Source organism: Trichinella spiralis, assembly GCF_000181795.1.
Source record: "Trichinella spiralis strain ISS 195 chromosome Unknown Scfld1557, whole genome shotgun sequence".
NCBI classification, from domain to species: Eukaryota; Metazoa; Nematoda; class Enoplea; order Trichinellida; family Trichinellidae; genus Trichinella; species Trichinella spiralis.
This window is the reverse complement of record NW_003528496.1, coordinates 2,107,896-2,134,976: the sequence shown is the minus strand read 5'-3', so window position 1 is coordinate 2,134,976 and position 27,081 is coordinate 2,107,896. Positions and strand designations below refer to the sequence as shown.

Sequence of the window (27,081 nt, the reverse complement as noted above, 5' to 3'; positions counted from 1 at the left end):
ATTGCGATATTTTACGATGGTTTGTCGCAAGCGGGGGTGGTCTTCATTGGATTTGGTGAACCGTTTGACCGGCATCATTCACACTTTGTGCAAGTACGACAAGAAGCACGTGGGGCAGTGTTTTCTTAAATTACTGAAAAATTACTACGAAAAGCACAAATCTTGTCCATCACGTTTTCCGTCGTTTGACTTTTTCGCCTACATGCAAATGGTGCACGTTGTTTTGTCCGCCTGCAAGGGTTGGTCATTGATGAGCAAATCTTTCATAACATTGATTGCCAACACAGTGGCACAAGTGGAGCCGAAGAGTATTCAAGATTTGATTAAGCTGTTGTTGCTGATGTCGATACTGCTTTCTTACATCCAAAGGGAGAAGCAAAATCAGTCGAGATATTTCGTACCGGAATTGAATGCCAAATTGTACGAAATTTTCGAAAAAATGGCATGCGCCGATCCTAGCAATGCAGCAGGGCTTTGGGATTTGGTTCAACAACAGCCGACTGTAGTGGACGTCGACGAACCGTCGCCTGCTGAAACTGCTCAACTGCAGTTGATGGAGTTTGCTTTTCAAAAGGCTTCTTCTCCAACGTCAACGGAAGAATTGTCGAAATGGAGGAACATTTGCTTGAGAATGACTGTTCAGGTCACTTCGACTGTTGTTGAGCTTTGGTCCGGTATGGCGTCGTTTGGTGAAATATTTCGACCATTCTTGGAACGACTGGACGAAATCCAGGCATCGTCGAATCGTTGGCCCAAATGGGCCCTGGCTGAACTGGGCATGCTTGGACAGAAAATTCGCAGCCAACCGAAGCTGGCAACAGCAGCAGCAGGGGGCTCAAAGGTTGGGCCGAAAGTGAAAGATGGGTTCACGTTTTTGGAACCGAAACTGGAGAAACGTTTCGACCCTTGCAGACCCCGTAGTGCAGCAGAAAAAGATCCCCTGCTGGCCGAGCACAAAAAGCTCACTCGTCTGTACAAGCGTGAACACCGTGGTGCGGTTCGTGAGCTGCGTCGCGACAACGAATTTCTAGCTCGTCAAAGGATGCAGGAGGATCGACAACGGGATCTCGAACGTCAACAAAAGACCAACGTCATTTTGCAACAACTACGTCACCAACAGTACGAATACAACAAGACGAAAAAAGGTTGAAACTTTTGCTCTAGGGCCATTCAATGATAAGCTAAGCTAAGCTAATAAAACAACAAAAAGCTCAATTGCTTATTTTTTATTTCTTCTCATATCTTTCGATGGGGGAAACCTTTTATAACAGTTACCAGTCGTCTACCGGTGGACAACAGTTACTCAGTTAAACACTTCATTCACAACGTTGACGAACAACAAAATGACAATTTGGTAGAGAAAAAATATCTGCAGATGATGATCAAAAGATGGATAAATAGATAAAATAAATATGCACAACAATAATTTCAAACTAGTAATAAATTTTCGAATCATAAAAGAACTAGTAAGAACAAATAAATCAATGAGTTAATTATTCTAGTTAACGCGGGGGTAGAGGCTAAAATTAAACATACAATTAATTTAAGATTAATCACATTTTAATATGGTTATAAGAAATATATATATTCTTTATTTTTATTTATTATTATTATTATTATTATGATCAATATCAAGCACGCTTCCCGTGTTTCTTTCGTTTGATTGAGTCTGAAAAAATTCTATATAATAATTTAAATTTCAAATTTTCATTTCTTACAAAATCAATCTGTTGTTGTTGTTGTTGTTGTTCACCACCACCAGTTGTTGTTAATGGCAATGATGATGTAGAATCAGCATTGGGGGTTATTCTGAAAATAAAAAAAATAAAACAATAATAAATTATCGAATGCAATGCAGTTCATTTTCCAATTTACACCGGATATAATGTAGATGAAGAATTTGTCGTCGAATCTGAAAATCCCACCGCTGTTGCTGAATGCGCTTCTGTTGCTGTTTGATTAGCGGACGTTGCTGAAATTTCCATTTTCAGTCGTGTATTCAAAATTGCATTTCAATACATATATATATATATATATAATTATTTCAAATAATTCTCCAAATTTTTACCATCACTAAAATCGATCAAAGCTGTGTCGGCATCTCGTTCAGAAGACGCAGATTCACGATTTTGCACATAACGTTCATATTTATCAAAAACCGTATTCAATTCGTCATTAAGAACAAGCAATTCTCCTGATAATGAAAATAAATATATAAATAAGAACACTCAAGTGAACTAACTTACTTGTCACATCGTCATTGGATATTTGTTGAATAAGTTCGATAATTCGGTTTTGCATTTCATTGCACGTAGAATGTAATTCCTGACAAAAAAGCAATGCGACCATTTCGAACAAATAATTGGAAAAAGAATTTAACGATGCTGAGAAAAAATACACATCTTCTTACTTGTAAAAGTGCCCAATCGTCCGGTGCTTCATTACCTGGATTTAGCTCTGAAAGCATTTCACGAAAAACAGCCAAATTTCCATTGACCACATCAAGCTCACTTCGCAACTTGGCCAATTGTTCATCTGATACACGGTAGCATGTTAGCAATGCAGAATTGTTCACATTTGCAACTATTGCACGCGGGGCTGGTATTACAGACTGAAGATAAAAGTGATTGAAATATAAAACAAACAAACATTTGCTACTACAGCAATAATAATAATAATAATAATAATAATAATCACAGGTTTAGGTGTGATAATTGGAGCGTCACTTTGCATCTCTTCAGCAGATGGAAACTGAACACCTTTTGCCACCAGTTCATCATAAGCAATACTCAATTCATTAAGTTCCGGAATGCCTCGAAATGTATCTGCCCAAGTCTGAATTTTTAATTGAACAATAAATTATAATAATCATATTATATTATATTATATTATATACTTCATCTGACAACTTACTCGAATCAGACCCAATACTTTTTCTTGAATCAATAGTGGAGGATCGTATTTTGTGCCAATCAATCGAATCAATTCTTGAATGAAATCTTTTTGCGCCACAACTCGATGAAATCTTAGTCCACAATTTTTCACACAAGCTTCCAACAATGTCAACGTGTACAAGACAGCCGTATTGTTCTTTCCCATGTTCAACTGAAGACGCTTCTTGATCGCACGAATTGCCTCTTTCGGCCTGTTTGAATAAAGTATTATTATTATTAAAAATTTCATCTATGCAGTAAAATTAGATTTTTGCTTTCAAATTTATCAATTAAAATAATAATACTAACAAAAAATAGTAGAAAATTGTCTAAAACTTACCCATCTTCACGGGAACAGATCAAATCACACACTTCCATTATTAACGACCAATTTTCTGTAGGATGATTAGCATCTGTGGCTTGCTCTGTTGTGAAAATGAAAATATGCATTTCTGAATTGTATTACGTTGTATGAAAATTTGCACAATATACCAATCTTTTGTCCAACATAAGTTTGCAATGGATTGCCTTGGAAAAATTCACTGACCGCTTGCGCAGCTTCTCGTGCTTGTTCCATTTAACAAAGATGCAATTCGCTCAAAACGTACTCAACTATAATCAATAAATTACTTGCACTGTCAATAAATTCCACACCCGGAAAAACAATCAAATCGACAAATAAAAGATGAACCTTGTTTAAAGAAGCATTACATTATCAATGACCACACGCATTACTGTAGAACGAAAATAAAAATAGCAACAACTGTTCAATTACAAAATCAATTTTAATTTTTCCTAATTAAGTTTTTAATTGTGATATATTAATTAAAAAACTGAATACATATAGATATATTACAAATTTTCATTTCATTTTTGCATGTTGATGCGAAAATGTACAAGCAAAAATATGAGTATTAGTCAAAATGTCAATGAAGCTAAGCTACAACTAGTTTTGGTAAAATACAATCCTGTATTTCAAGAAGAAAAAAATGTTAAAAACAAACTAGAAAGAACTACTAGTCGAATCAAATACACAATAATGTTTTTTGTTGTAAATGCTTTCGAAGTTTGTTCACACTTGCTTTAAAGTACATTTCAAATGAAATTTCAATTGCACGTATAAATAAATTTTTTCCTCTTCAACGATTCCACTTGAAACGTAAGAACGCAAAATCAAATCGAAGCAAAAAATATGACCCTCTGCAAATGTGACAGCTGAAATGATGAATCAGCTACGACAACAATGACAAAATATGTGTAGCAATTTCAATTATGCAACATGTCGTCATTCTTACTCGGAGGTGAAGTTCACTTTGAAGCGATTGTATTTTTCACAAATCAGATGGCAAATGACTCGCTCTGATGAATACGTGATGCGATGATGCATGCAATCAAATTTCAAAAGAATAAAAATTCGTTCAATTTTAAATTTTAACCAATCACTTTCAAATTTTTAATAACAGAGTTTCATCTAATGGAAAAATGTCTACGAGTAACGATTTGTGAAAAACTTCCTCACTTAGCATGCAACAACTTTTTTAACTTCTATTAAACGATTTAATTTTTCAATTTCATATTTATTCATTCATCGTACTTCATTTTTGATATTCAATTAAAAATTGAAATTACATACAAATTTACCTTGTCGTCAACAAAAGTGAAAAACACCGTCTGAATATGTTGACATTTATTCCTATGTACAGTACGAAGATTAGTGAAAATTAGGTTTCTCAACACTTTGAACGTGATTACTGTGGTTACCAATTGAGCAACACATTACTGAACAGTGCCGAATGGAATAAAATTTAATAAAAATTAAAAAAAATCACGAATCACATATTTTTCACGAGCGATGCAACATTAATTTTGATATGCCAAAACAAAATTAACGATGCTACCAATTTGTACATCAGTCGAACAAAAGGTTTTACCGATGTAACGTAAAAAATAAAAAATGTCAGATAATTTCATCAAAACACTGCCAACATTTCATACAACCAAACACAAAACAGAACATGTAACATTTGTCCAATTTTGTAAATTTACGCAAAATTTGTCATTTGAAATACAATCAAAAATAAAGAAAAAAAATGCAAATCAACAAAAGAAAACATAAATAACGATGATGACAAGCAAGTGAATTTCAAAGAAAATTATTCAATAATAAGGTTGATCAACTGGCAGAAGCTAAAATAGCTTTCAGTTGTCTGAACAGCATCGAACCGATGACAAAATTCTCACAATTCACCGCTAGCGTGCCAGTTTCGTGTTTCACTGCTGGAAGCTGTAATTCAATCAAAAGTGGAGATTTCGACGACAATGTCTGCGCCGCAAAATAAAGCTACAACGAAGCACACAATTCAATCGAAATATTATAAAATATTTTAAACACTGCTAAAAATTGGCGATTTAATTTACAAAGAATTTTTCAAAAAATTATTATTATTTCAAATAGCAACCTTTTTAAATACTTGACTTCTTTCGGATGAATGAATTCTGTTCACGTTTGCAGTTCGCAGAACGCAATCAGACACCTCTTCGACACAATTACTTTTGAAATCAATTAACGCACGATTCTCATTCAATCCTCCCAATGCTTCTAGAACGTGAAATGCAAAAATAAAATAAAATAAAATAAATAAAATAATTTTTGTTTGCTCTACATACGTTGCAAACGTTGAAATTCGTCGATATCCAATTTGATTGGTTGCAGTTGTTCTCCAACCGGTACAATGAACGTGACAGTTGTCGGTGGGAAGTGGTCAATTTGCATGTCAAACGACACCGGATGTGTGGAATCTTTCGCATCAACGCCGATATTGAAAATTGTTTTCTCGCCGGCGACCAAATTTTCCAACGCTTTCAAACCTCTGATTATCACTTTCGACGACGTCGAATCCTGGAAAATTGCAACAATTTTTGCATTTTCAAAACAACAACAGTAAGAAAGAAAATCATAAACGGACGTCAAGTACAATCTTCTCAACTGTAGTTGTGCCTTGATTGTGCAACGACAGTTCAACTGTGCACATTGTGTTTGAAAACAAATTCGGCATTCTCGTGAAACGATAACTGACACTGACACCGTGGCCGGCAACTTTATTCAACACTTCACGACTCTGTTCACTTATGAAACTGGCTCCTACAGTGATCTGAAATTGAGAAAGAAAGAAAACGAAAAAAAAACTCATTAAAATTATGAATCAACACTGACAACACAATATTATTACATAATATTGTTGATTTAAACTAGGGTTGCCGTGTTGTTTTGGTGCATTGAATACTGCTGATGTTGTTGAACAAACAACGGGAACTGTACTTATCACTGGTGGTGCACTTTTTCCACTTCCAGAAACTATAAAATGCAACAAAATGTTTTCAAAACAAAAAACTAAGCATATGAGAATATGCAATTTTTAATACATGCACATATATATATGTAAGTATGCATTAAAAAAAACAAAAGAATTACAATCGTCAATGTCAATCAAAAGATCGACTTTAGCTGCTGCCATGCTTGAGCTCTTCTTTTTAGAAATGTCCTGTTAAAATATCAATTATAATATATATACAACAGAAGAAAAAGATAAAAATTTTTTAAATACATACACTGCTGCTGGTCAATTTACTACCACCAGCACGGGCGGGAATTTTGACGACGGTCTTAGGCTGCTCATCTGCAGCACTAAGTTCATCATCCGAATCCGAGAAACGTTCACCATCACTTGTTGATTCATCTTCTTCATCCTCATTATCCTCATCCTCGTCTTCGTCCTCGTCATCATCATCATCATCATCACTACTATCATCTTCGCCTTCGTCATCACTGTCTTCAGAATCTTCATCTGAAAATAAATTTCCAATAAATATTATTCAAAAAAATTAATACAAACAGTGAATAATTATTATACATTAAAAATATATATATATATATATATATGAAAAGTACTTTTACAAGTGCCAGCTTTGAAAAATTCCGACTTTTCAGAAGTTCGTCTCAAACGTTCCAAACGATCAAACTCTTGGCTTGGTAACACCGGCTCGTCGACATCACGAACAGAACCATCCGGTGCAGTTTCAACAAACGGAGGCAATGGATTATAACCAGAACATCGTTGGTTGAGCAAATGCGACAATGTGCCCAGTTGAAATTGTTCGCGATCTAAATAGATAATAGGTGTAAATTTTTTTAATACTACACCAATGAATTATTTACCACATACCCACAAATGTTGAACTACTAGATGGTACAGGTTTTTCGGCGAAGAAAATTTTTTCAGCTAATTTTGTCAATTTAGTCGGCTTATTTGGAAAAAGCATATGACGCAATAATCGCACTCGATCTCGCATGTCGTAATTCTGGTCAAAACGAGCCATGTTAAATACATACTCGACCAAAAGACGAGTCTTTTCCTGGTTGGTCAAATACAGCTTAACGGCCAAATTCAACGCTTGCAATTTCACAATTTCTTCCTAAAAATTGAAATGAATAAAAATCAATGGAATAAATAAAATAATGCACCTCGTGAATGAATGTTTTGGCCACTTTGCGCAATACATCCGGACCAACACGTGGCATAAGTTGACAATATTCGCCAATTAGCCACAATATAGAAGCTCGGGCAATGGGGACGCGGACCGTGTCGATCAATTTGGCCATCGAGAGGATAATTTCACAGTGGCGCATCTTTTCCCTTTGCAAAAGCTGCTTGATCACGACAACACTCTGCGCGACGACCAATTCTGAAAGCAAAAAGCCACACCCACGTTTATTAATTTCACTGGCCCGAACAGACGACTGACCGCCGACCGTTCGAATTCGACATCAACGCCACCAAGCCGACCAAACAACTATCCCGCACCTCTTGGATATTACAAGCGCACCGGCCAATCGCATCAATCGTACAAGCGGCAAACTCTTTATCTAACGTTGTCACATATGTCTGCAATTGAGATTCAAAAATTAATTATTATACAATTTGCTATTATTATTATATTATTGTTTTCTGTACATTGAATTTCACATACTTGAAATTCTCTGAGTATGATGGATATATTCGACGAAGTTGCCAAATTTGTCAATATTTCCAACTAAACAATTCGCGTTTGATAAATTGATAAAAAAATTTTGAAACAACTTTTTCACTTTCAACGCTTTCACATTAGCCGAATCGCTGCTACGTACAAAAAAGCTGCGCAAAAAAGGTTCAAACATCATCTGAAACAACATGCATCCAACAATACTTGTATTCATTCATTTCAAATTTATGCAAATTTCATTACTGTTTTTTTGGCTGATATCGTAGCAATGTTGGTCAATATAACTGACTGCACTTCACGGTGACTGCGAAGTAAACGTACCAAAGCTCTGGCGATTATGTTCACTTCAGACGGTGGTGCCAAATGGTAATACAACTGTGCAACCGCAAGTACAACCTGATCATATTATTATTAATTAATTTCTGTTTCTTGTTTTTTTCTTTTTGCTATTATCTTACTAACCGCAGAATTTCGACTTTGTAATAGCGATTTCGAATTTTTCAAAAGCATCCGTAAATCTGGATCAAGTTCTGTTGGCTTTTTGGTAAAGCTGATATCACTGCCAGATTCATCGGAGAGTTCATTTCCACAGTCAGAGCTGCTCTTCTCCTAGAACAAAAAAAATCCATCCATCACTTTTGCCATTTCATTATTTAATGAAACATACCAAAATTGCCGGATCTGTGAACTGCGTACGGGCATACCTGGTTAGCATGTTTATAATAAGTACCTGGCCCCATTCGTCCACGTCCACCAAAGCGGCGCACAATTTTCTGTAATGCTTGTGTATCAAATCCAACCGTTCCGGGCACACCTCTTCAAACGCATAAACTGCACTACCGATCACAAGCTAAAAATTCAAACAGAAAAAATTTTTTCTTCCCTTTCATTTCAAATCGCGTTATGCATTTAGTAAATAAATACATTAAAGAATTAAATAATCAATCAATAATAAGGAAAAACAATCACCGTCGCTTTATCTGCCAAAAGTCGGCTGATAATTTCTATCAGTTGATCTTTCAGTTCTGGGTCCAACCTGAAAATTATAATAAATTGAAATTTGAAAAAATTATAATCAATTTTACAAATTTACAAATAAAGTTTCGGAATTGCGTGGGCGGCGACTTTACGTACGTAAGCGGACATGTCACGAACTGATTCTTTAATTACTAGCATCATTATGGGAACAATAATTGGTACCCGAATGCTGGACAGCACACGCAAAGCGCTGGCTCTTATCAACTGATTTGGATCCTATATATTTCATGAAGAAGAATATTATTTCATTTATTCATTTTTGAACTTCTTAAAATTTAACGTCATACTTTTAATGCTCGTTGAAATGTACTAATCGACAATAATGCCAAATCTTGTTGTTCTTCCGCGTATCTGGTCAAATAGACGTAAACCAACTTTTTCACCTTAACATTAATTTGTGACAAAAAATTAAACAAACAAACAAACAAACATACTTCTGGATTTTTAGATGCAACATTCTTTACAACTGCTGCAAAAAGATCCGAAGCATCTTTTCCTTTTGCAATCAACTAAAGCAGAACAAAAAATGTAATAAGCAAAACAACAACAAATCTTGTGACAAATTGGATATACGTACACTGATTATTCTTTTCATAGCTTCCACTTTGGAACTATCTTTCCCACTGTCGAGCATCTCTTTCAAATCAGCATGTCGGCTGTAAAGGGTCAATCAAACTTTACAAACTTCAAAAATATACCAATACAAAAAACAAACAAACAAAACTAAATTACACTCATTTAAAAGATTAAAACAATTATTCAACATTATATGACAGATGCAACTAGATGACACAACTATTCTATTTTTATTTTACAAAACAGCCTCCTCATATTTCGTACAATTCATTCAACCATTGCTTACACGTTGTACATTTGTATTTTACAAAATAGGAAATAAGAAAAATAAATGCAAATGAAACAACTCACCTCCTGGTATCAGCAAAGAAACTACTAGTTGCTGCATCGCCAGCAATTTCAATTTCTGGAGAACCTAATTCAGTGCTATATGGCATTCTAAATCAATATCAATATCAATAAAATTTATAATTATTTTACAATAAAAATATTTACACTTTTTACTTCAATTTACAAAATTTTCAAACAAAAAATAATTTAAACATCGTTAATTTCAATTTTACAAAAGCACTCGGAAAATTTACATCATATAAAATGTAATAGACAAAACTGACAATCTATCTGATATTTGTTTTAAAAAAAGAAACAAAACAAAATCGACATAAGATGCTAATCAATTTGCAAAGTATTTCATAAATAGAAAACTGTGCATTTTCACATTTCAACTTGAGGCTAAACAAAAGATACATATATATAATTGACTTTCGTTTGTAGTAAATACATGCAATATATATGCATAACTTTTAATTAACTAACATGTGCATTAACTAAATAATATGAAAGCAATGCAACAGTTTCAGCCAAATTATATTATACTTATAATGACATTCTGCACATTACTTATGTTAAAAAACAACAACAAAAAATTAAGTAACAAAATGCTTTGAAAACCATTAACATCACAGAAAACGACAGAAATCAATCTAGTTAACCAAAGTAAAATTAAAATGCTACGATCAATTTCTAGTATGAATAACAGTTACCTGAATAATTTAAAAAGACTATATCGTCTAAATAAACTAACACAAAATAATATTTGTACATGTAAGAATACGGTAAATTCAAAATAATCAAGTTACATTTTATAAATCTTTAACCCATCATTTGATCTATAAAAAGATATTTAATTTAAAAGTAATTGATTATTATTTAAAGTAAAATAAGCAAAAATAAAACTTGATGCTACATAAAGAATACGTTATATTCACTAGTTACACATAACGCTGCTTTCTTATGTGTTTGATCGTACAGATGCATAATTTTTTGTATATTTGACGATGTACATGTGTCTGTGCCTTAAAAATGAAAATCATAGTAATCTGTTATGTGACTAACGAATATAACTGGAAGATAGCTATGCATATTGTAACTTTTATTGGTATTCAAAGCAATGTCGAAGTTCAGCATAGAAGCTATGTCGACTGCCTGACTGATGAATTCAACTATTTTTTATTCTTTAATAAAATAGCATGTACATTGTCCTGAGAGTCGTCATGATGTGGATAGAAATGCGTAAGCAGCGACTGGTATTTGTCGGTGGACTCAGTGGCAAGTGTGCCATTGATTGGTAATGTGTGGGCGTTGTTACCTGCCATTATGAGTCTTGAATGTTTGATGTCGACCGTTATGGCGTGATGGTGGAGAAAATCAGCGCCGATGATGGCAACTCCCACTTCGGCGACGAAGAACGTCCATGTCAAAGCTGGGAGGTCGGCTAACTGCACGGTGGTTGTTTTCTTGCCGAGATGGCTGACCAGGGTTGCATTAACTGCTTGCAGTATTGGTTTATTGGACGCCGGTTGCTCTAGTTGTTTTTGTCATCCGGTGGGCGGTAGCAAGCTTACCGACGCGCCGGTATCAATTAAAAATCGCCGTTTAGATATTTTGTCCATTATGTACAGGCAACGGCTAGAAATCTGTGGCGACACGACGGCCGTTAGCGTCGTGCGCCGGTGTCGTTTCCCCACGAACAGGGTGGGGCGCACTTTTGGGCTCGGTCACCGAAACGGCGGTGATAGAAGCACGTTGGTCGCCGCTGATCTTGGTTGCTCGGTGATGGAGAGCGCCGGCCTGATCGGGTTGGGGATAACCATCGGCATCGATGAGTCGTCGGTGAGCGACTGCTTCTTGGATGGCGGTGGTCGTCTGCCGGCTGGTCGCGGCATTGTAGGAATTTCTCGAATAGCGATTCCAAGCGTTCCAAGCGGCTTTCGAAGCTGCCATTGCCTGAGCTGACGGCGTTGATGGTTGTCGTGGGTTGGAGTGCTGCTATTTGGTCCGCCATCTCTGCCCGTTCCGTCAACGGCCAATCTTGGAAAGGTACGAAGGCCGTGCGAATGGGCAGCGGAAGTTTGCTGAGGAATAACAATCCGACGATGTCGTCTGAAGCTCCGCCGAGGAGCCGTTGTAACCGGCGTAGGAACTGCGACGGCTTGTCGTCGTTGAGTTCCTCATTCGTCGGCGTTTGCAGAATGCGCTGATCTTTCGTTTGCGCCGTGCGCTTCAGGCATAGCTGCTTAAAAGTCGTGAACGGGTCCGGTAGGTTTAAGGCGTTCGACAGAAAATCTCGAAACTCCGCGACCGCTTCATCAGGCATCGTGGTGAGCGCCATGTGAAGTTTGTCGACTTCGTCAACGATGTGCTGATGTTGAAAAAATAAATCGAGGCGCAAGAACCACAGTTCTGGGTCGGACGCGTTGAAGGTTGGGACTGTCAGGGTGATTAAGACTGTGTTGCTCGAAGGATGCCCGGCGTCGTTCATGTTACGACGTGATTGCATCATGGTAGGTATCACTCACGGGTCATCAAATGTCGTGGATGACGACGATCAGAGACAAGGTGAAGAAAGGAAAAGAGAGAAAGAGAGCGATATCGTACGTAGGTATCGTATCAGGATCGATGATGATGATGGAATCACAACAAATTCAAATATCAGGGATACTGTTATGTAGGGCACTCAGGTACATGCCGTACTGTGGCCTCTATATACATAATTGTTGCTTTATATAATATTTAAAAAATTCTAATATTATTGGTTATGCAGATGACATTTTGAAATTCAAAGGAGCCTGATTATTTTTACATTAAAATGATACCACAATTACACTGTTGTAAATTCTAATTGGATCTGATCTTCAACTTTTTCCCGTCATACACAATTTGGTGGGAGATTTAAACTGAACGATGCTGATCTTCTTCAAGCCAGCTAATGCTCTTCACACAAGCAAACAATGCAATGAGTATGGAATTTTATTTAACGAATGAAGTCAATAGTGGATAATAGACAGCACTGCATAGAAAATTCTAATTCTCATCTACACTCTGTAGTACATACACTGCACCACAACTACTACACGATTCATGATTATCCTCGATTTTGTACCCATTAAAATGAATCAGTTGCACGGTCTCTGTTTGTCATAAATCAATTCCTGTTGTTTTACTATCATCTGACAAAGGCGTGGCTGCTTCAGTACCATGGGCCAAACTCCCCATAACGCAGACACATGTTCCCAGTGAATTTTTAAGTTTGATGGATAGAAGTGATTGCATCATCTACTATTTCTCAACGCACGGTCAGACCCTGACGTGCTAGCGAATTAGCCGAACAATTGCGCGAGTTTTGACGTGAGATGACATCTTGGATAGATGCAGCTAAGTGGCACGCCTACGCACTTAACAGTGGAACGGAATTTTCAACACACACGATGAGCTTCTTTTTATTAAAATTGATGATTGTATCTGTCAATAATTTACTGATAATTGAATGTATTTTGCTGAAAGCACAACATTTAGGAAAATAATGTACTGAAAATGGTAACAAAGGAAAAATTTTTTTTCAGTTGATACTACATTAAATGTTGCATTATTATTGCAAATTCGATGAATATGGACAATTAGAAAGTTTAGTTTTCTTCAGGAAATTCAATCAATAGCATAATTTATATTTTTTTCAAAATACTATATTCAGCTTAATTTATTGGATTTTGATACTTGTAAAATGCCTGAAATGCAGTGTAAAAATTAGTGCAATTAATTCTTTGTTCAATTGCAACGCAGACGTTCCTACTCTCAAACGACGGCGAATTAGGAAGCAATTGTAGCAATTCTGGTAATTTAATTTTTTCATCTGGCAAAAATGCGACTTATTTCAAATGGCACTTTTGTTCCAAAAGAAAAAAATTGCAAAAATGTGAATGAGAAGAATTTTTTAACTTTTGATTGGGAAATAAAAAGAGGAAACATTTTGAATAGAATTTGTCTTTTTCGTTGATTGATGTTGTTGTTGATCGTTGTTCGTTGATTGCAGATTTTTAAAAGTTGAAATAAATAAAAATTAAAATAATTGCTAGACGGAAGAATGATAAAATAAAAAAGAAATTCACAAACATTTGAAGAATGCATAAAATATCGTATGAAGAAATAATAATTTCGTTTTTAATTTCTTTACAAATTATGCATATTTATTTGATTATAAAAGTTGAATGAATCAAAGTGGTAAGTTATGCTTCAGTTTTTATAAATAAAAGTTAAATGAAAAGTGATCAAGTTGGAAGCGTGAAATTTTCTTCTCTTCGTAATCTAGTAAATTTTCAGTTTCTCCATTCAACATTGCAATAATAGTATTATTTATTTATTTGCATAAAATTTACATTTATTGTTGACAATTGCATATTTTAATTTGGAACTTCATTTCAGTTAACAAAATAAAAATTAAACGCAGGTAATTTTTGAAAAGAGCTCAAATGATTGATTAAACCTATATATATATACATATATAGTTAAGAAATAACTGATGTGGTAGCTCTTGACTTTTTGGTTGCAAATGAACGATTTTCAGGCAGGATAGAGGATGCGTTAATTTTGCGCATTTGTAAAATCTTCCAGTTGGTGATGATGTTCAAGATTGCTATTCGAAATTCTTCAGTTCGATAAAAAAGCAAAGCAAAATGGACAATTCCAGAAAAGTAGCCAAACAAAGCATACTGAGCAATTCGTACTGCATCGGTGAAATTGTAATAAGTGTAAGCAATGTTGATCACGATGATGCTCAGCACAATGGTTAGAATGTAAGATAAAACGCAAAGAATCAACGTGATCAACAATTTCTCTTTCAACTGGTAATGCAGATGCGCTGAATTGTCTTCTCCTTTGATTTTATGTATTTTTAACTTGATAAAAACAATCAAGATGACATACAATAAAATTGTAACCACAATTGGCAGTATAAGTTGTGCTTTAATATACCAAGAGTCGTACAAGCTTGAAACGGCGACCATACAGCACCGCCAGGTTCTCGAAGTTTCTACAGCAAAGTAAATTTGAATTTCCACCAAAATGCTGTGAAGAATTGCAAAAGTGAGAATTCCAAATTTGACAAAATGCTTGTATTTTTGACAATAATAAGTCGGTGCGAAGATCGCAAAGCATCTGTCCAACGCTGCACAAAGATTGCCATCTATAATTTGAAAAAGACTCACCTCGAATAAGAAATTTTCCCAAAAGCAAACGTCGATGTTGATATTGCAACTCACATCGAAATGTTGTAACTTTTCAGAACTTATCACCACCAATCCAATACCAAATAAACAATAGACAAAGCAGAGATATCTCAAAAAGACAAATTTGTTGTGACATCCGACGTTCTTATCCAAACCAAGGGCAATCAAGCTGAGCAAATTTAACACAAATGTCACTATACCACTAATAAGCAGAACATAAATTGTCGGCTTCAACAATTCAAACCACTTGTTCACATCTTCTGGGCTTGCTTCTTTTTTGGAAATATCCAAAGCAAACGTATCATTGAAATCTCCAATCTTTCCCATTGATAGATTCAAAATTTTTCTTCAACTAATTCAATTCTGTCCTTGAAAATTGAACAACAGTTGCAATTCATTATTAATCTGTGAAATTTATATATATTATTAATTAAATCAAATGAAATTTAGATCGAATCAATTCAACTTCACTAAAATGGCAATAACTGAAGCGAAAATATTCAGGGAAATATGCCAATGATTAGAAAAATATACAGCTAAAATGTAAATGTAAACAAAGTTGATCACTTACGTTCAGGAAGTGAAACTGCAAAAGTCAATGGCAGAGGATCGGTTTAACATTACAGTAGAAATTATTGTTCATTAAAGATATAATAACACCAACTCTGAGGCTGACCAGTTCAGTTGAAAAGTAATAAGCTTAATGGAAAATAAAATCATTCATGCAAAAATATTGAAACTGATCAGAAGCCAATTTAATACATCCGCTAACTAGCTGCTAAAATAAGCTTAAAGAAAACATTGCACTAAGTAAAATGAAATTCGAAAAACGTTTCAAAAGCGACACCTGCGACAAATTCACCACCAAAACACAGCAAAATCTCCTGGCAAGCTTGATTTAAGCAGTCTACAAATTAAACACTTTTTCAGTCAAATCAGTTTTACAATAAACAAGTGAATTGTTTGTTGATTGAAATTTTTGAAATATTTTTAAAATTTTACAAATTCCATTCTACCAATTTTGAAAATTAAAATTCTCAAATAAAATTTATATTTAACCAAACTCCTTTGACACAAATGCAAATGATCCAATTAATCAACTGTTCAAACAATAACAACAAAACATACAATTTTGGAATTCCCTTAAATAAATATATGAGATAAAAAAAACATTTGTTAGCTTATGTAAGTTTAAAAATATATATTAATAATAAACCAATGAATAACTGTGATTTTCTTTTGATTAACTTCTAAAAAAGATATCAATAAAAATATCTTAGTGCTTGATTGATTTCATTTTAATAATTTATAATTCATTCATTTCATTGCAAAGGTATGCTGATGAACTTTTATTATATGCAACAGTGAAAAATTCTGTAAAAATTGACATAATGAATTAATTATAGTTGTTTGTGTAATAATATTTATAAATATTTTTATGCAATATTTTTGAAGTTATTCTCTTTGACATCATGACAGCGTATAAATCAATTAGTGTTAATCATTTTTATTTAATTGACGCAAAATATTTCATTTGACGATTTATGCTAATGTTTTATACTAATACAGCATAAATAAAGCTTGTTTCTGAATGTGTATTTCAAAACAACAGCTGTTTTATTTATTTATTTTTGTAAATTTCAGGACAGCAATATTTTGCCTGCACCTTCTACAAATGCAATTAATTAAAATTTGCAGAAGCTGCCAAAAGCTCAAGAGATATTATTGTTCAATGACTGCTATTCATTTAAAATTCACAGAAAGAATTAGCAAATAAAAATCAATGTATTTATTCTTCATTTATGCATAAAAACTAATTTTTATTATATACTGCGAGAAAGGAAATTGCATAAAATTAGCATGAAATAAATCAGTATGAATATATTTTCTTTAGAATAATCATGACTCATATAATTTTATAACTGATGAAAAAAATTATTGAAAAAATTTTAAAGTTCTCTCCTATTTATTTGAAATGTTACAGTGAAAGTTGTAAACAATAGTACTTTTTCTGAAATTTTTTTTCTTAACATTGAATCCTTATTTGCATATTTATTTATTTATATTACAAAATATTTATGCATGTAAATTTTATATTGATCCAGTTCCCATTTTTTCAGCATTCCTGCACTTTTGCATTAATTGCCCAGGATTCATTCGTCAATATTTCAGTGTTTATTCATTTCAATTGCAATAATTGTCGATCTGATAAATTATGCAAATATTTAATAAGGAAAATTTTTTTACAATTTATTATATAAATTCATTTGTATCTTTTTTGTATATTGTTAAATGTTCATTTAAATTTCAATCTGGCAGCTGTTAATTTGAAAAATTGATTTAAAAAAAGAATTCAATTTTAATTCAACGTGATTTTTTTGTAGAGATTGTTTGAATAAAATTGTCTGTGCATAAAAAATTAATTCTTCATTCTCATATCATGATTTAATCAAAAAAATTTATTTCTGCTGAATTAAACAAAAAATGAAAGCATAAAATCGTTATATTCGAAAAAAAGAAATAATTAGAAAATAATAATCGTGATGAAACATGCGCAACAATAATTGCATGCATGATTGTGTCAAAATTTCACATTTTGATGGGAATCTTCTTTAAAAAAAATAATGTTCAATATTGCAACGTGCTTGAGAAACTTTTTTATTGTTTGCAAAAAAATATTTCAATAAAAATTGAAAATTGTTCATTGATTAATCAAATAACAAAAGGAACGTAACTTTTGAATATATGCAAAATGGAAAATTTTAATTGCATGGTCTTTTTCAGTTTTTGATGAATTTCAAATGAAACTGATCTTTAATTAACTTCATGTTCAGAGCAATATTAATTCTGCTTTATTTTTTCAACAGCTATTCTCATAATACTTCGATTATATTCATATTGAAAAAGTAGAAAAATAATTTTTTGTCAGTGAGATGAAAATGTTTATTCAAATGCTTCTGATTGCTATTTTTTGCTTTTTATTATAATAATTTTGATTTATAAAATTTTCGCTTAAATTCAACTTTAGTTTTGCATTGCATTCATCACTGACAATCCAGTACACATGCTAATTGTATTAAAATTTTTTCTGCATTTATTAGATTAAGCTTAAAATTATAGAAAATAAGACCGCTGGTTTCAGAGAAGCATTATTAAGGGATTAAAGTATTTCTTTCTTTAAACTCAATAATAATATAATTTCAATAAATGATACCCTAAATAAACAAGATTATTCAGTTTTATTCCAAGTGTTTATTTACTGATGACACCTACAACTGGCATAAAATTCACTGCATGTTGTTATTAAAAAAGTTTTCTCTATAAAAATTAAAAATTATTTCCTTCTTTCTACATCATCACAATTAGCATAGACGTTGATAAAAACATACAAATAACAAATGCATAAATTTAATTTCATTTTCAAAACGCATCAAAATAAAATTTATTTTAACATGAAAAGGGAAAATTGCACCCAACAACAACAACAACAACAACAACAACAAGCAAATGTTTTATTCAAAAATCTGCTTCATCACCTTCCTCAGTATAAGCAACCAAATTTGAAAATTCTCGATTTTCATAAGTAAGAAATCCGTCCAAGTGAATAAGAATGTTGATGAACACGCCGCCACATTTACTGCGCACTAAATCGTCATAAGTAATTTGGCCGTGCTTTTTCGGTTTGATCATGTCGAACAGTTCGTCGTTGATATTTTCAAATTTCACAATCATACAACCACTAGCTTCCATGGCACGTTGTATACCACGGAAAAAATAATTCAACGAAAATGAATCTAAATATCCTTTCTGTCGAATGTCGAAAAGTCGAAAAAAATAAGCCAAACCGGCCGGATCTTGCTTATTATCCATTGCAAGCTTGAAATCAACAAAGCCTTTGAAATCCATCTCTCCATCGAAAGTCATGTACTCTTCAAATACACGGCCAACAAATTCTTCAGTCAACGTTCCACTACCGTAAGACATAAGTTCTTTTTTCGAAAGCATCCCATTGCCATCGGCATCCAAATTCATGTAAATACCGTACACATTTAAAACATTTGCCAAGCTGAACCAATTTTTCCCAACTGGTGCATTATTATTATTTTCTGCATCTTGTGAATTTTCGTCCTGCAACTGATTATTGGCATTGTCTGCGTCACGCAATTCAAGCAATTCGTCCACAAATCCTGAAGCGATCATATCCGTAATTCTAATCTGTAAAACAACAAATTGCACTTGTTGCATATGATGTATATTTTCAAACATAATTCCAACTTACTTTACCAACTCTTTTACGATCGAGGAAAAAGAAAAATCGTTTATATCCCATGCAAGTGTAAAATGGCATCAATGATTCATCAATATGTGCCAATTGTGGAATTGTTGCACTGATATCGGTGATGTACAATTCGACATCACGTTCCATCAACCAACCAAGACCAGTCACATCATACTGACCAAGACTAATTCTTGTTTGGCAAATCCAAGTTTTGCGCATTATGTATTGCATCAACTCGTTCACGCCTATTCTACCGTAAGGATCAGAACGCAGCAGACGACAAAATGTGCGAGCCGTAAAGAAAACTTTCGCCTTCTCAGATACCAACGATCGCAACTGACCAAATTCTTCATAATTGATCAGCGTGGGATCCACTGTTGAAGATTCACATCTCGAAGACATCCACTTTTGAATTTCTTGCATCATCAATTTCAACTCTTCAGGTTCCATCAGTTGTTGACCAACACGATCCAAAAATAAAGATCTCGCTTCGTCACGTAATTTAGCAGCCATAAAATGTCTACTTTCGCTCGTTTCCAATACCGGGGGTCGGTAGAAGACTGGAATTAAATGCGCAAGAGCACCAGAACGTATTTCCTCGCAAGAAGATTTGTCCATTTTTCTAAACAATCTTTTCCACTCTACATTATCTATAAATACTGAAACTATTTAAAAAATATAGTATTCATCGTAAAAATCAACAGAAATTTGCAATATTTTTTCCATTTAAACATAAAATCCACGTTATTGTTAACTGCTATATGACACAAATATAATTTTTCACTGCTACATTACATTAATATTACGAAATTTACTTCGGCACGCTCATCAAATATCAAAACTATAACAAAACACTGATAAATATGTTGAACTGTTAATAATATATGGACCTTCAAATCACCCAAGCAGGATAAACAAAGAAAATTTATTTACTTAACTTAAGCAGTGAACGATCAAAACAACTCTTCAGCACAAATCAAATTTCATTAAAAAAGGATCGCATTAGTAATAGGAAAGAAAACGTCCAAGCTCAAATAATATTAATTTTACATTTACTAAAAAGCAAATATGACAGACAACACATCAACTTTCAATTATTACTGACGCAAAGTTAAAAATGAACAACTTTGACGAAGCAAATCTAAAAACATACACAGTTTTATGCGATTATAATTTAAAGAACACGACCATAAACAAAAAATATTAATAACAAGTTCACAACAATAGAAGCATTGCAATAAATTTTATGAACAAATCAAAAATTCACCTTTTAAAATCTACATTGTCTTTCAATTTTACCACTTATTATTCAAAAGCTAATAATTATATTTCAAATATGGAACTAAATACATCAAAACACGGTTCACCATAAACGAATATAATAGTTCAATTTAAAGAAAATCAGGAGTAAAAACAGTAAGAAAAACGCATATAAAGTGTTGAAAACAGATGAAGCATTTTATTTTATCACTGATATTCGTTAATCACTGTTTAAAATCGATACATCAAGATAATCTTGTGACTAGACTACACCATTGCATTTTTAATATGCCGAAAAAACATATTTTAATAATTATGGAAATCAGTGAATAAGAAATATAATTAAAAACCTTATAAAATGTAAATTTCAAAAAAGTCATTCTGTTACTTTTCAGTCAGAAATTTATGCAAAACTTATAAAATATTGAAATTACAGTAAACTTACAGTATTACTTTTGGCAATGTAGTTGAATTTTACTCTTCACTGTTTAAAATAAATTTTGGAAAATTGCAGATTATAAATCAGTGTCTGAAATTTTACATTTTAACTTTTTATTTATCAACATTACCTGAATAAGATAAATAGTGTGTGACTTCATTACTCATTAGAAACAAAATCCTAAATGACACTTGATTGTCATTTTAGTCGTACTGCGCACATGCAACTTTTAGTTTGTTGATAGGTCTTGTTGATGGTATGATGTTTGTGTTGTGCACCTGACTTGTGTCATGTATTTCTCCTCTATAGGACTCTGTTATTTCGTCATTCGAGTAAATATTGGAATGTATTTTACTCTCGTCGTCAAGAATAGTGAATTGAGGTAGCGATTCTAATGAACTCGCATCATAAATTTTTACGCAGAAAAGGGCTGCTATTGGTTATGTGGAAAGTTGAATTGGATGCGAGATATCCGCAAATTTAAGAAGACGAAGAGGCAATGCCTTCAGCAAGAACTAGAAGAGAATTTGGACAAAGAAGACCTTGGGACAGAAATTGATGAGATGGAATCACTCGGAAGAGAAATGTTGGAAATCCGATGCATCACAGAAGATTTGTTGAAAGGTAATGCAGAAGAAAGACTGAAAGATATGCCGAAAAATATGAGTGACGTCATTTTCATTGTTCGCTTGCCACAGTATGAAGTTCAACGTTGACGTGTTGGAAATTCACGCCCCTTGGACAAATCAGAAATCGGAAGCTGATTTTCTAAAAGAATAGTCAGAAATAAAAGTTGAACGTTTTTCAACGGCAGCTGCGTTAGAAGCGAAAATAGAAATGACGCCAAACACTTGCGCAATTTGTCATGGCATCAGTCAGTGTCAAAAATTTATACAACCGAAGATTGTTGAAAAAGATTCATGGTCTTTGTGTCAATAACGAGATTTGTTTTTGGTTGTCTTGGTGAATTGCTTGCAGAAAAGACTATGTGATCAATCTGGTTGTAAATGGAGACCATCGTCGATTGTTACATCTGTCGGAAAATACAGTGAAATCGAACAATGCTGGCAATTCAGTTGGTGACTCCAACAGATAGAAACGAAGACGAAACTAGTGAAAACGTTGTATTCCGAGGAATATCTACTACTGCTGATGAAATTCTCAAAACAGAAGGTGGCGTATGTCAGTCGGTACATGTTTGTTAGATTTAAGTTGCAAACGGCCACTACTCATCAGAAAGAAAATCGTGTTGTCCGTGTTCGCCTCCGAGATGACGGACAGGCGTATCAACTGTCTTTCACGCTGACCAAGAAGACGAGCGAGACAATCTGTCCGGCTTTATGCAGACGTTCTCGCCTTGTTGTCACACCTATGTCCACGCAGAAGACAGGAAAGGATGGACTTGCCACAAGTATGCGTATTGTCTGTTATAGTTAGGACTGAAGAGACTGTGGAACACGCAATTGTATACAATATTACAAACTCCGACGTGTAACAGTTCTACTGCAGAACGTAAGAATAATTCTAAACGTATCGATCTGGAAGCTCTGTGCGTTCCAACGATCTGTGGAGTACCTGCGAAACCAGAGTTGAATGCATGGCAGCACTTAAAGAAACAATCGACCGACTTCGCATGGATTAATCGGAATGGGCTATCACCATAAGTTCATATCGAGTGAAATTGTGGAAGATGAATAGGTATGAACAATCATGCCATTCAGTTGTTTCCAGACATTTTACGGACAGTGAAGAACACTGTGAATTTGTCGTTCGAAGACTTACATCCTCACAATTGTGAAGGAGGGTTTTCCGGACGGAACGGCACCGACCTTGTCGGTGTGACACACCCATCAGCTGGTGCTCACAAGACACGGACAAGGCAAGAACAATGCGCCCTCACGGCCTGGTAGATTGCCATCTCGGCGTCTTGCGACCCGGGTCGGGGTCAGAAGAGGCCCCTGGCGGTGCCCAGGACCAGCCGTTGTTCGCTGGACAGTGGCTCCTTGCGCAAACAATGCCGGCAGCGATTGACAGATGACCTGGAGGAGCAGCCGTCTCAACGGAGCCGCTAAATGGCCATCGATTTCCTGATTTGAAGAAATATTTTCACGTTGTTGACAACATGGCGCTTCAGGAAGGCAAAGATATCACCAGTGTATGAAAACATGGGAAAGCCTCTGCAACAATGGGGCATCTTTAGTGAAGCGCTTTCCATCGATGAATGTATGGTGCCATACTATGGGAAAGGAAAGCCCATTCGCTTTGGCTTTAAAGTATGGATGATGACATTTTCAAGTATGCTGGTAAGGAAAGTGATAGAAAGAATGAACCGCTTGGCCTTGGTGTTGTAAAGCACATGGTTTCTCATTTAAATGAACCCAATAAGTATCATGTTTATTTTGATAACTTTTTTACTTCGCACTACCTTATGAAAGAAGTGACGCAAAGAGGAATAAAGGCTACGTGTACAGTTCGAAATGCCGAGGATATTTCGAACACGCATGTGATGGAAAATGTATGTGTGTCGATGGAATGACAACACTGCAGTAACCATTGCATCCAATTATTATACGCATTTCCGGTTGGAACTGTAAAAAGATGTTCGAAAGCTGAGAAGAAACATGTCGATATAACAGAGCCAAACATCATACGGCAGTACAACAAATATATGGGTGGTGTGGATGTGATGGACAAAGTGTTATCTAGTTATTGGCCAAAAAACCGTTTACATGCCGTTGTTCCTATTTGGGAACGCAAATTTTGGAGCTCTATTTATTTCTTTATTTCTCATCGATTTATGACATGATATTTTCAAATTTGGATTTGTCTGACTTAGTTCTTCAAATAAATGTGATATTGCCATTGTTGACCGAAAGTCCATTTTAGTCAGAGCGATTTTTGAAGTTTTTGAGCGCTTGCGGAAATTTCAGCATCAAAATTCAGCGCATAGCTTGAAGCATTGCACAGCTGCTTTTTTTATTAGGCAGAAGGATCGCAAAATCCATTTATCGCAAAATGAACAGCCGTTAACAATTAGTAGTGGAAGACAGTTGTGCTAAAGTTTGATGTTCCAAAATGGGTACGATAGCATCTTCTCTGACAAAATGCTGGAATTTTCGATACACTGAAAATAACGTCAAAACTTCAACAAAAGTGATTTTAGCTCGTTAGGTGGATTCTGGTAAATGCAGAAAAACAGTCACATTTGTTGTTTTTCCTTTCCTATCCGAAGACAGCTGCCCCATAATTCAAATCTGCTGACATGTACAACTGTTTTTGAGCAGCTGGCATCAAGCCATGAGGTATTCCACTGCAGTACTGCCATTCTCTTGAACTGCACTGTTACTGAATACGCGTATTTTCAAGATGTAGAGAAGGTTCATTGCACTGGAAAGCGCTGTAGATTTCGTAGAAACGCTTTCTCCTTTGGATCAAATGACAACTGCCACCTAATGAAGATGGGAACATCACTGACGAAGAGCATATCGATGAAGATGATCTTATGGAAGTCGAGCTGTTGCACTGTTTCGTGCACACACAGTGTGTAAAGTAAAACGGTGGAATAAGAAAGAGAAAACCTTGGTCGACGTGTCCTGCCCGGCAATTGTAAAAGAGTACAACAAGTACATGGGCAGCGTAGGTTTGGCGAGGATGTTGCGAGCACTGTATCGGATAAACCACCTAAGTAGAAAATGGTACAGGAGAATTTTTTTGGAGACTCCACGTGGCAGTAGTGAACGGGTGGCTGCAATACAAAAGAGACCTTAAAACAAGTGAAGCCGCCAGTGGCAGCCAGAAAGATCTAATGCAGTTCACGCTGGATGTTGCAGAAACCTTGACAAAAGTGAATAAAGCATATCCCAGAAAATCCCATGGTCGCATGTCTCAAAGAGCCAATGTAAAAACCAGCAGAAGGCGGGCAAGAAGACCAGAGCCAAGAATAGCCGCCAGATTTGACCAGGTTGCACACTGGCCAGAAATTATAAACCAAAAGAACCGATGCCGCAGCTGCGGAAAAACATCAAGAGTGCGATGTGTCAAATGCAACATTCATCTTTGTTTGACACAACAAAGAAACTGTTTTCAGATTTATCATAATAATTAGTTTGGCATTTTTTTTAGAAATAAAAGTATTGTTTGCTGACTTCAAAACATTGCACACTTTTATACCCTTAAAGGCCGTTGTTGCCATATGGCAACATGACTATAACTGCTGATAATTTCATAAAAACAAATTATTATTCGTAAATAAAGCTTAAATCTGTTGAGTTAATAACAAAGTCAAAAAAAAATTTGGCCCTGAGGGGGTTAATATTGAATTATTGGGGAAATTGTTAAGTCCAAATGCCAATATTCTCTTTTGGAAACATGCTAAAAAGTACATTGTTTCAATCAGAATAAAGTGGATTTAACATATATACTTTAGATCCTTCTTATTAAGCCATTTTAAAAATATTAAAGGGAACCCAATTTGTCCTGTAAACGTATAATGCCGCCTTCCAAGTTGTGGCTTTGTTTTATATTTTATATATTCATTGTTTCTATTTGCTGTTATTGAATACTTGTATCTGTTTATTCAACTTATTCTTATTTTCATCTGTTATTTACTGTTGTTCATTATTGATATTATTCTCTGTTAATCACTGTTGATATTTTGTTATTGAGCGTTGAAAAACAAAAAATTGTTTTGCTGTGCTGCTATCTCATTTAATTAAAATTCATTCAGATACCATAATAATGAAATATAGAAAACTTTTTCTAAAATTTTAATTTAATACTTAATTTAATTGTATTACAAACATTGATTACTAAAAGCTGTCAAATTAAAAAATAAATATTTATACACGAATGAAAAAGCAACTGTATTTGACAAACCTGACATCAAATGTACTAATGTTACGTATTCAAAACATTTGTACCAATGAAATAAAAAATATTACAACTATTCGAAACAGAATAATTTGAGAATGAAAAGTTTGATGAGAAAACCAATATCATGGCGTCATAAGTATGCAATGAGAACCCACGCCATTATCATCCAATAAGAAAACGATTTCTAACAACCAACTGGAAAATGAAAGCAAAAATTCCCCTGGTTTGGAACAAACCACTACTGGTTTCTCGAGACAATCATTGTAGAAAAATATCTAGGTTGAACTTGAAAATCTTATTTTGTGAGTCGACTGTATTAATCTTCACAGAAATTCAAACACGTGAAATAGGATGATTCAGTTTATTTGCACGTAAGAGAACAATTAGATGGAGAGACAAAATTAAAGAGTAGTTCGAGTATCATCCTCCTGATAATTCATTCGCTGACTAGCGCTCTTTCAGGTGATGGTTCCTTTCCTTGATAGATGTTCAGGTGGTAAGGATAACCATCCGTGCCACAAAGCATCCAGACCTTGTAGCCCACGTGAATCGGCTTTCCCCTTATGAACTAACATTTCCGAGCTGCGCCGACCATATTATGGGACCATAGACTCATTAATGCAGAGAAACTCATGAAAAATTACCATACTGGAGATCATTCAGCATTTGGTACAATGGGCTAACCTTACTCATTTCGTCATCTGAAGACAAGTTTTGGTTATCCGAAAAGTGCAGGAGCCTTTTCAGCTGATGGAATCTGTTCCTGCTCATCGTCTTAGATGCAGCATCTACAGTGAGGTCCGGTTCCATTGTCAAGTGGTACTTGGCATCTGCCAAGCAGTGGTATCCAGAGAGCAGTAGCAAACCGAGAAAGCTTCGGTTTTCCTTTGTAGATGCATGGAAACTTTCCTTGTTGGAATCTCTGTTTGCTTACACATTGGTTTGTATCGTTGCATCCTCCATAATATCATCAGAAATGAACGGAGTTCAACATTCAACTAGTCGCTGTCTGGTTCCAATAGTCGTAGCGACCGGCTTTATCTTGCGACCGTTCCTTGGGTTATTTTCACCTTTTCTGATCAA

General features: G+C 34.6%; 8 protein-coding genes across 8 annotated transcripts; 3 read left to right on the top strand and 5 right to left on the bottom strand.

Annotated features, from left to right (window-relative positions):
- Positions 1 to 455: 455 nt before the first annotated feature.
- Tsp_05131 (target of Myb protein 1) lies at positions 456 to 3,510 on the bottom strand. Its single transcript, XM_003369673.1, has 14 exons — positions 3,426 to 3,510; positions 3,274 to 3,385; positions 2,914 to 3,145; positions 2,698 to 2,835; positions 2,411 to 2,611; positions 2,247 to 2,325; positions 2,069 to 2,194; positions 1,876 to 1,972; positions 1,719 to 1,809; positions 1,640 to 1,669; positions 1,508 to 1,520; positions 967 to 1,066; positions 649 to 940; positions 456 to 581 (listed from the first exon to the last, which is right to left on the bottom strand). The coding sequence occupies exons 1-14, from the start codon at positions 3,508 to 3,510 to the stop codon at positions 456 to 458; spliced, it is 1,722 nt and encodes a 573-aa protein (XP_003369721.1).
- Positions 3,511 to 7,606: 4,096 nt separating this feature from the next.
- Tsp_05130 (AP-3 complex subunit beta-2 protein) lies at positions 7,607 to 10,024 on the bottom strand. Its single transcript, XM_003369672.1, has 8 exons — positions 9,939 to 10,024; positions 9,589 to 9,667; positions 9,108 to 9,227; positions 8,704 to 8,823; positions 8,436 to 8,582; positions 8,295 to 8,369; positions 7,737 to 7,876; positions 7,607 to 7,676 (listed from the first exon to the last, which is right to left on the bottom strand). Exons 1-8 carry the CDS (start codon positions 10,022 to 10,024, stop codon positions 7,607 to 7,609), a joined length of 837 nt encoding a protein of 278 aa, XP_003369720.1.
- Positions 10,025 to 11,089: 1,065 nt separating this feature from the next.
- Positions 11,090 to 12,429, bottom strand: Tsp_05129 (hypothetical protein). The gene is made up of 2 exons (XM_003369671.1): positions 11,633 to 12,429; positions 11,090 to 11,396 (listed from the first exon to the last, which is right to left on the bottom strand). Exons 1-2 carry the CDS (start codon positions 12,427 to 12,429, stop codon positions 11,090 to 11,092), a joined length of 1,104 nt encoding a protein of 367 aa, XP_003369719.1.
- Positions 12,430 to 14,428: 1,999 nt separating this feature from the next.
- On the bottom strand, positions 14,429 to 15,475 carry Tsp_05128 (hypothetical protein). The gene has a single exon (XM_003369670.1). It carries the CDS (start codon positions 15,473 to 15,475, stop codon positions 14,429 to 14,431), a length of 1,047 nt encoding a protein of 348 aa, XP_003369718.1.
- A 3,189-nt stretch (positions 15,476 to 18,664) lies between these two features.
- On the bottom strand, positions 18,665 to 20,045 carry Tsp_05127 (serine/threonine-protein phosphatase 2A regulatory subunit B). The gene is made up of 2 exons (XM_003369669.1): positions 19,428 to 20,045; positions 18,665 to 19,363 (listed from the first exon to the last, which is right to left on the bottom strand). The coding sequence occupies exons 1-2, from the start codon at positions 20,043 to 20,045 to the stop codon at positions 18,665 to 18,667; spliced, it is 1,317 nt and encodes a 438-aa protein (XP_003369717.1).
- Positions 20,046 to 22,187: 2,142 nt separating this feature from the next.
- Positions 22,188 to 22,790, top strand: Tsp_05126 (hypothetical protein). Its single transcript, XM_003369668.1, is given in 3 exon segments — positions 22,188 to 22,322; positions 22,339 to 22,548; positions 22,560 to 22,790. The coding sequence occupies 3 exon segments, from the start codon at positions 22,188 to 22,190 to the stop codon at positions 22,788 to 22,790; spliced, it is 576 nt and encodes a 191-aa protein (XP_003369716.1).
- Positions 22,791 to 23,291: 501 nt separating this feature from the next.
- On the top strand, positions 23,292 to 23,662 carry Tsp_05125 (piggyBac transposable element-derived protein 3). The gene is made up of 2 exons (XM_003369667.1): positions 23,292 to 23,399; positions 23,423 to 23,662. Exons 1-2 carry the CDS (start codon positions 23,292 to 23,294, stop codon positions 23,660 to 23,662), a joined length of 348 nt encoding a protein of 115 aa, XP_003369715.1.
- Positions 23,663 to 24,628: 966 nt separating this feature from the next.
- Tsp_05124 (hypothetical protein) lies at positions 24,629 to 25,254 on the top strand. Its single transcript, XM_003369666.1, has 4 exons — positions 24,629 to 24,675; positions 24,698 to 24,811; positions 24,844 to 25,087; positions 25,249 to 25,254. Exons 1-4 carry the CDS (start codon positions 24,629 to 24,631, stop codon positions 25,252 to 25,254), a joined length of 411 nt encoding a protein of 136 aa, XP_003369714.1.
- Positions 25,255 to 27,081: the final 1,827 nt, after the last annotated feature.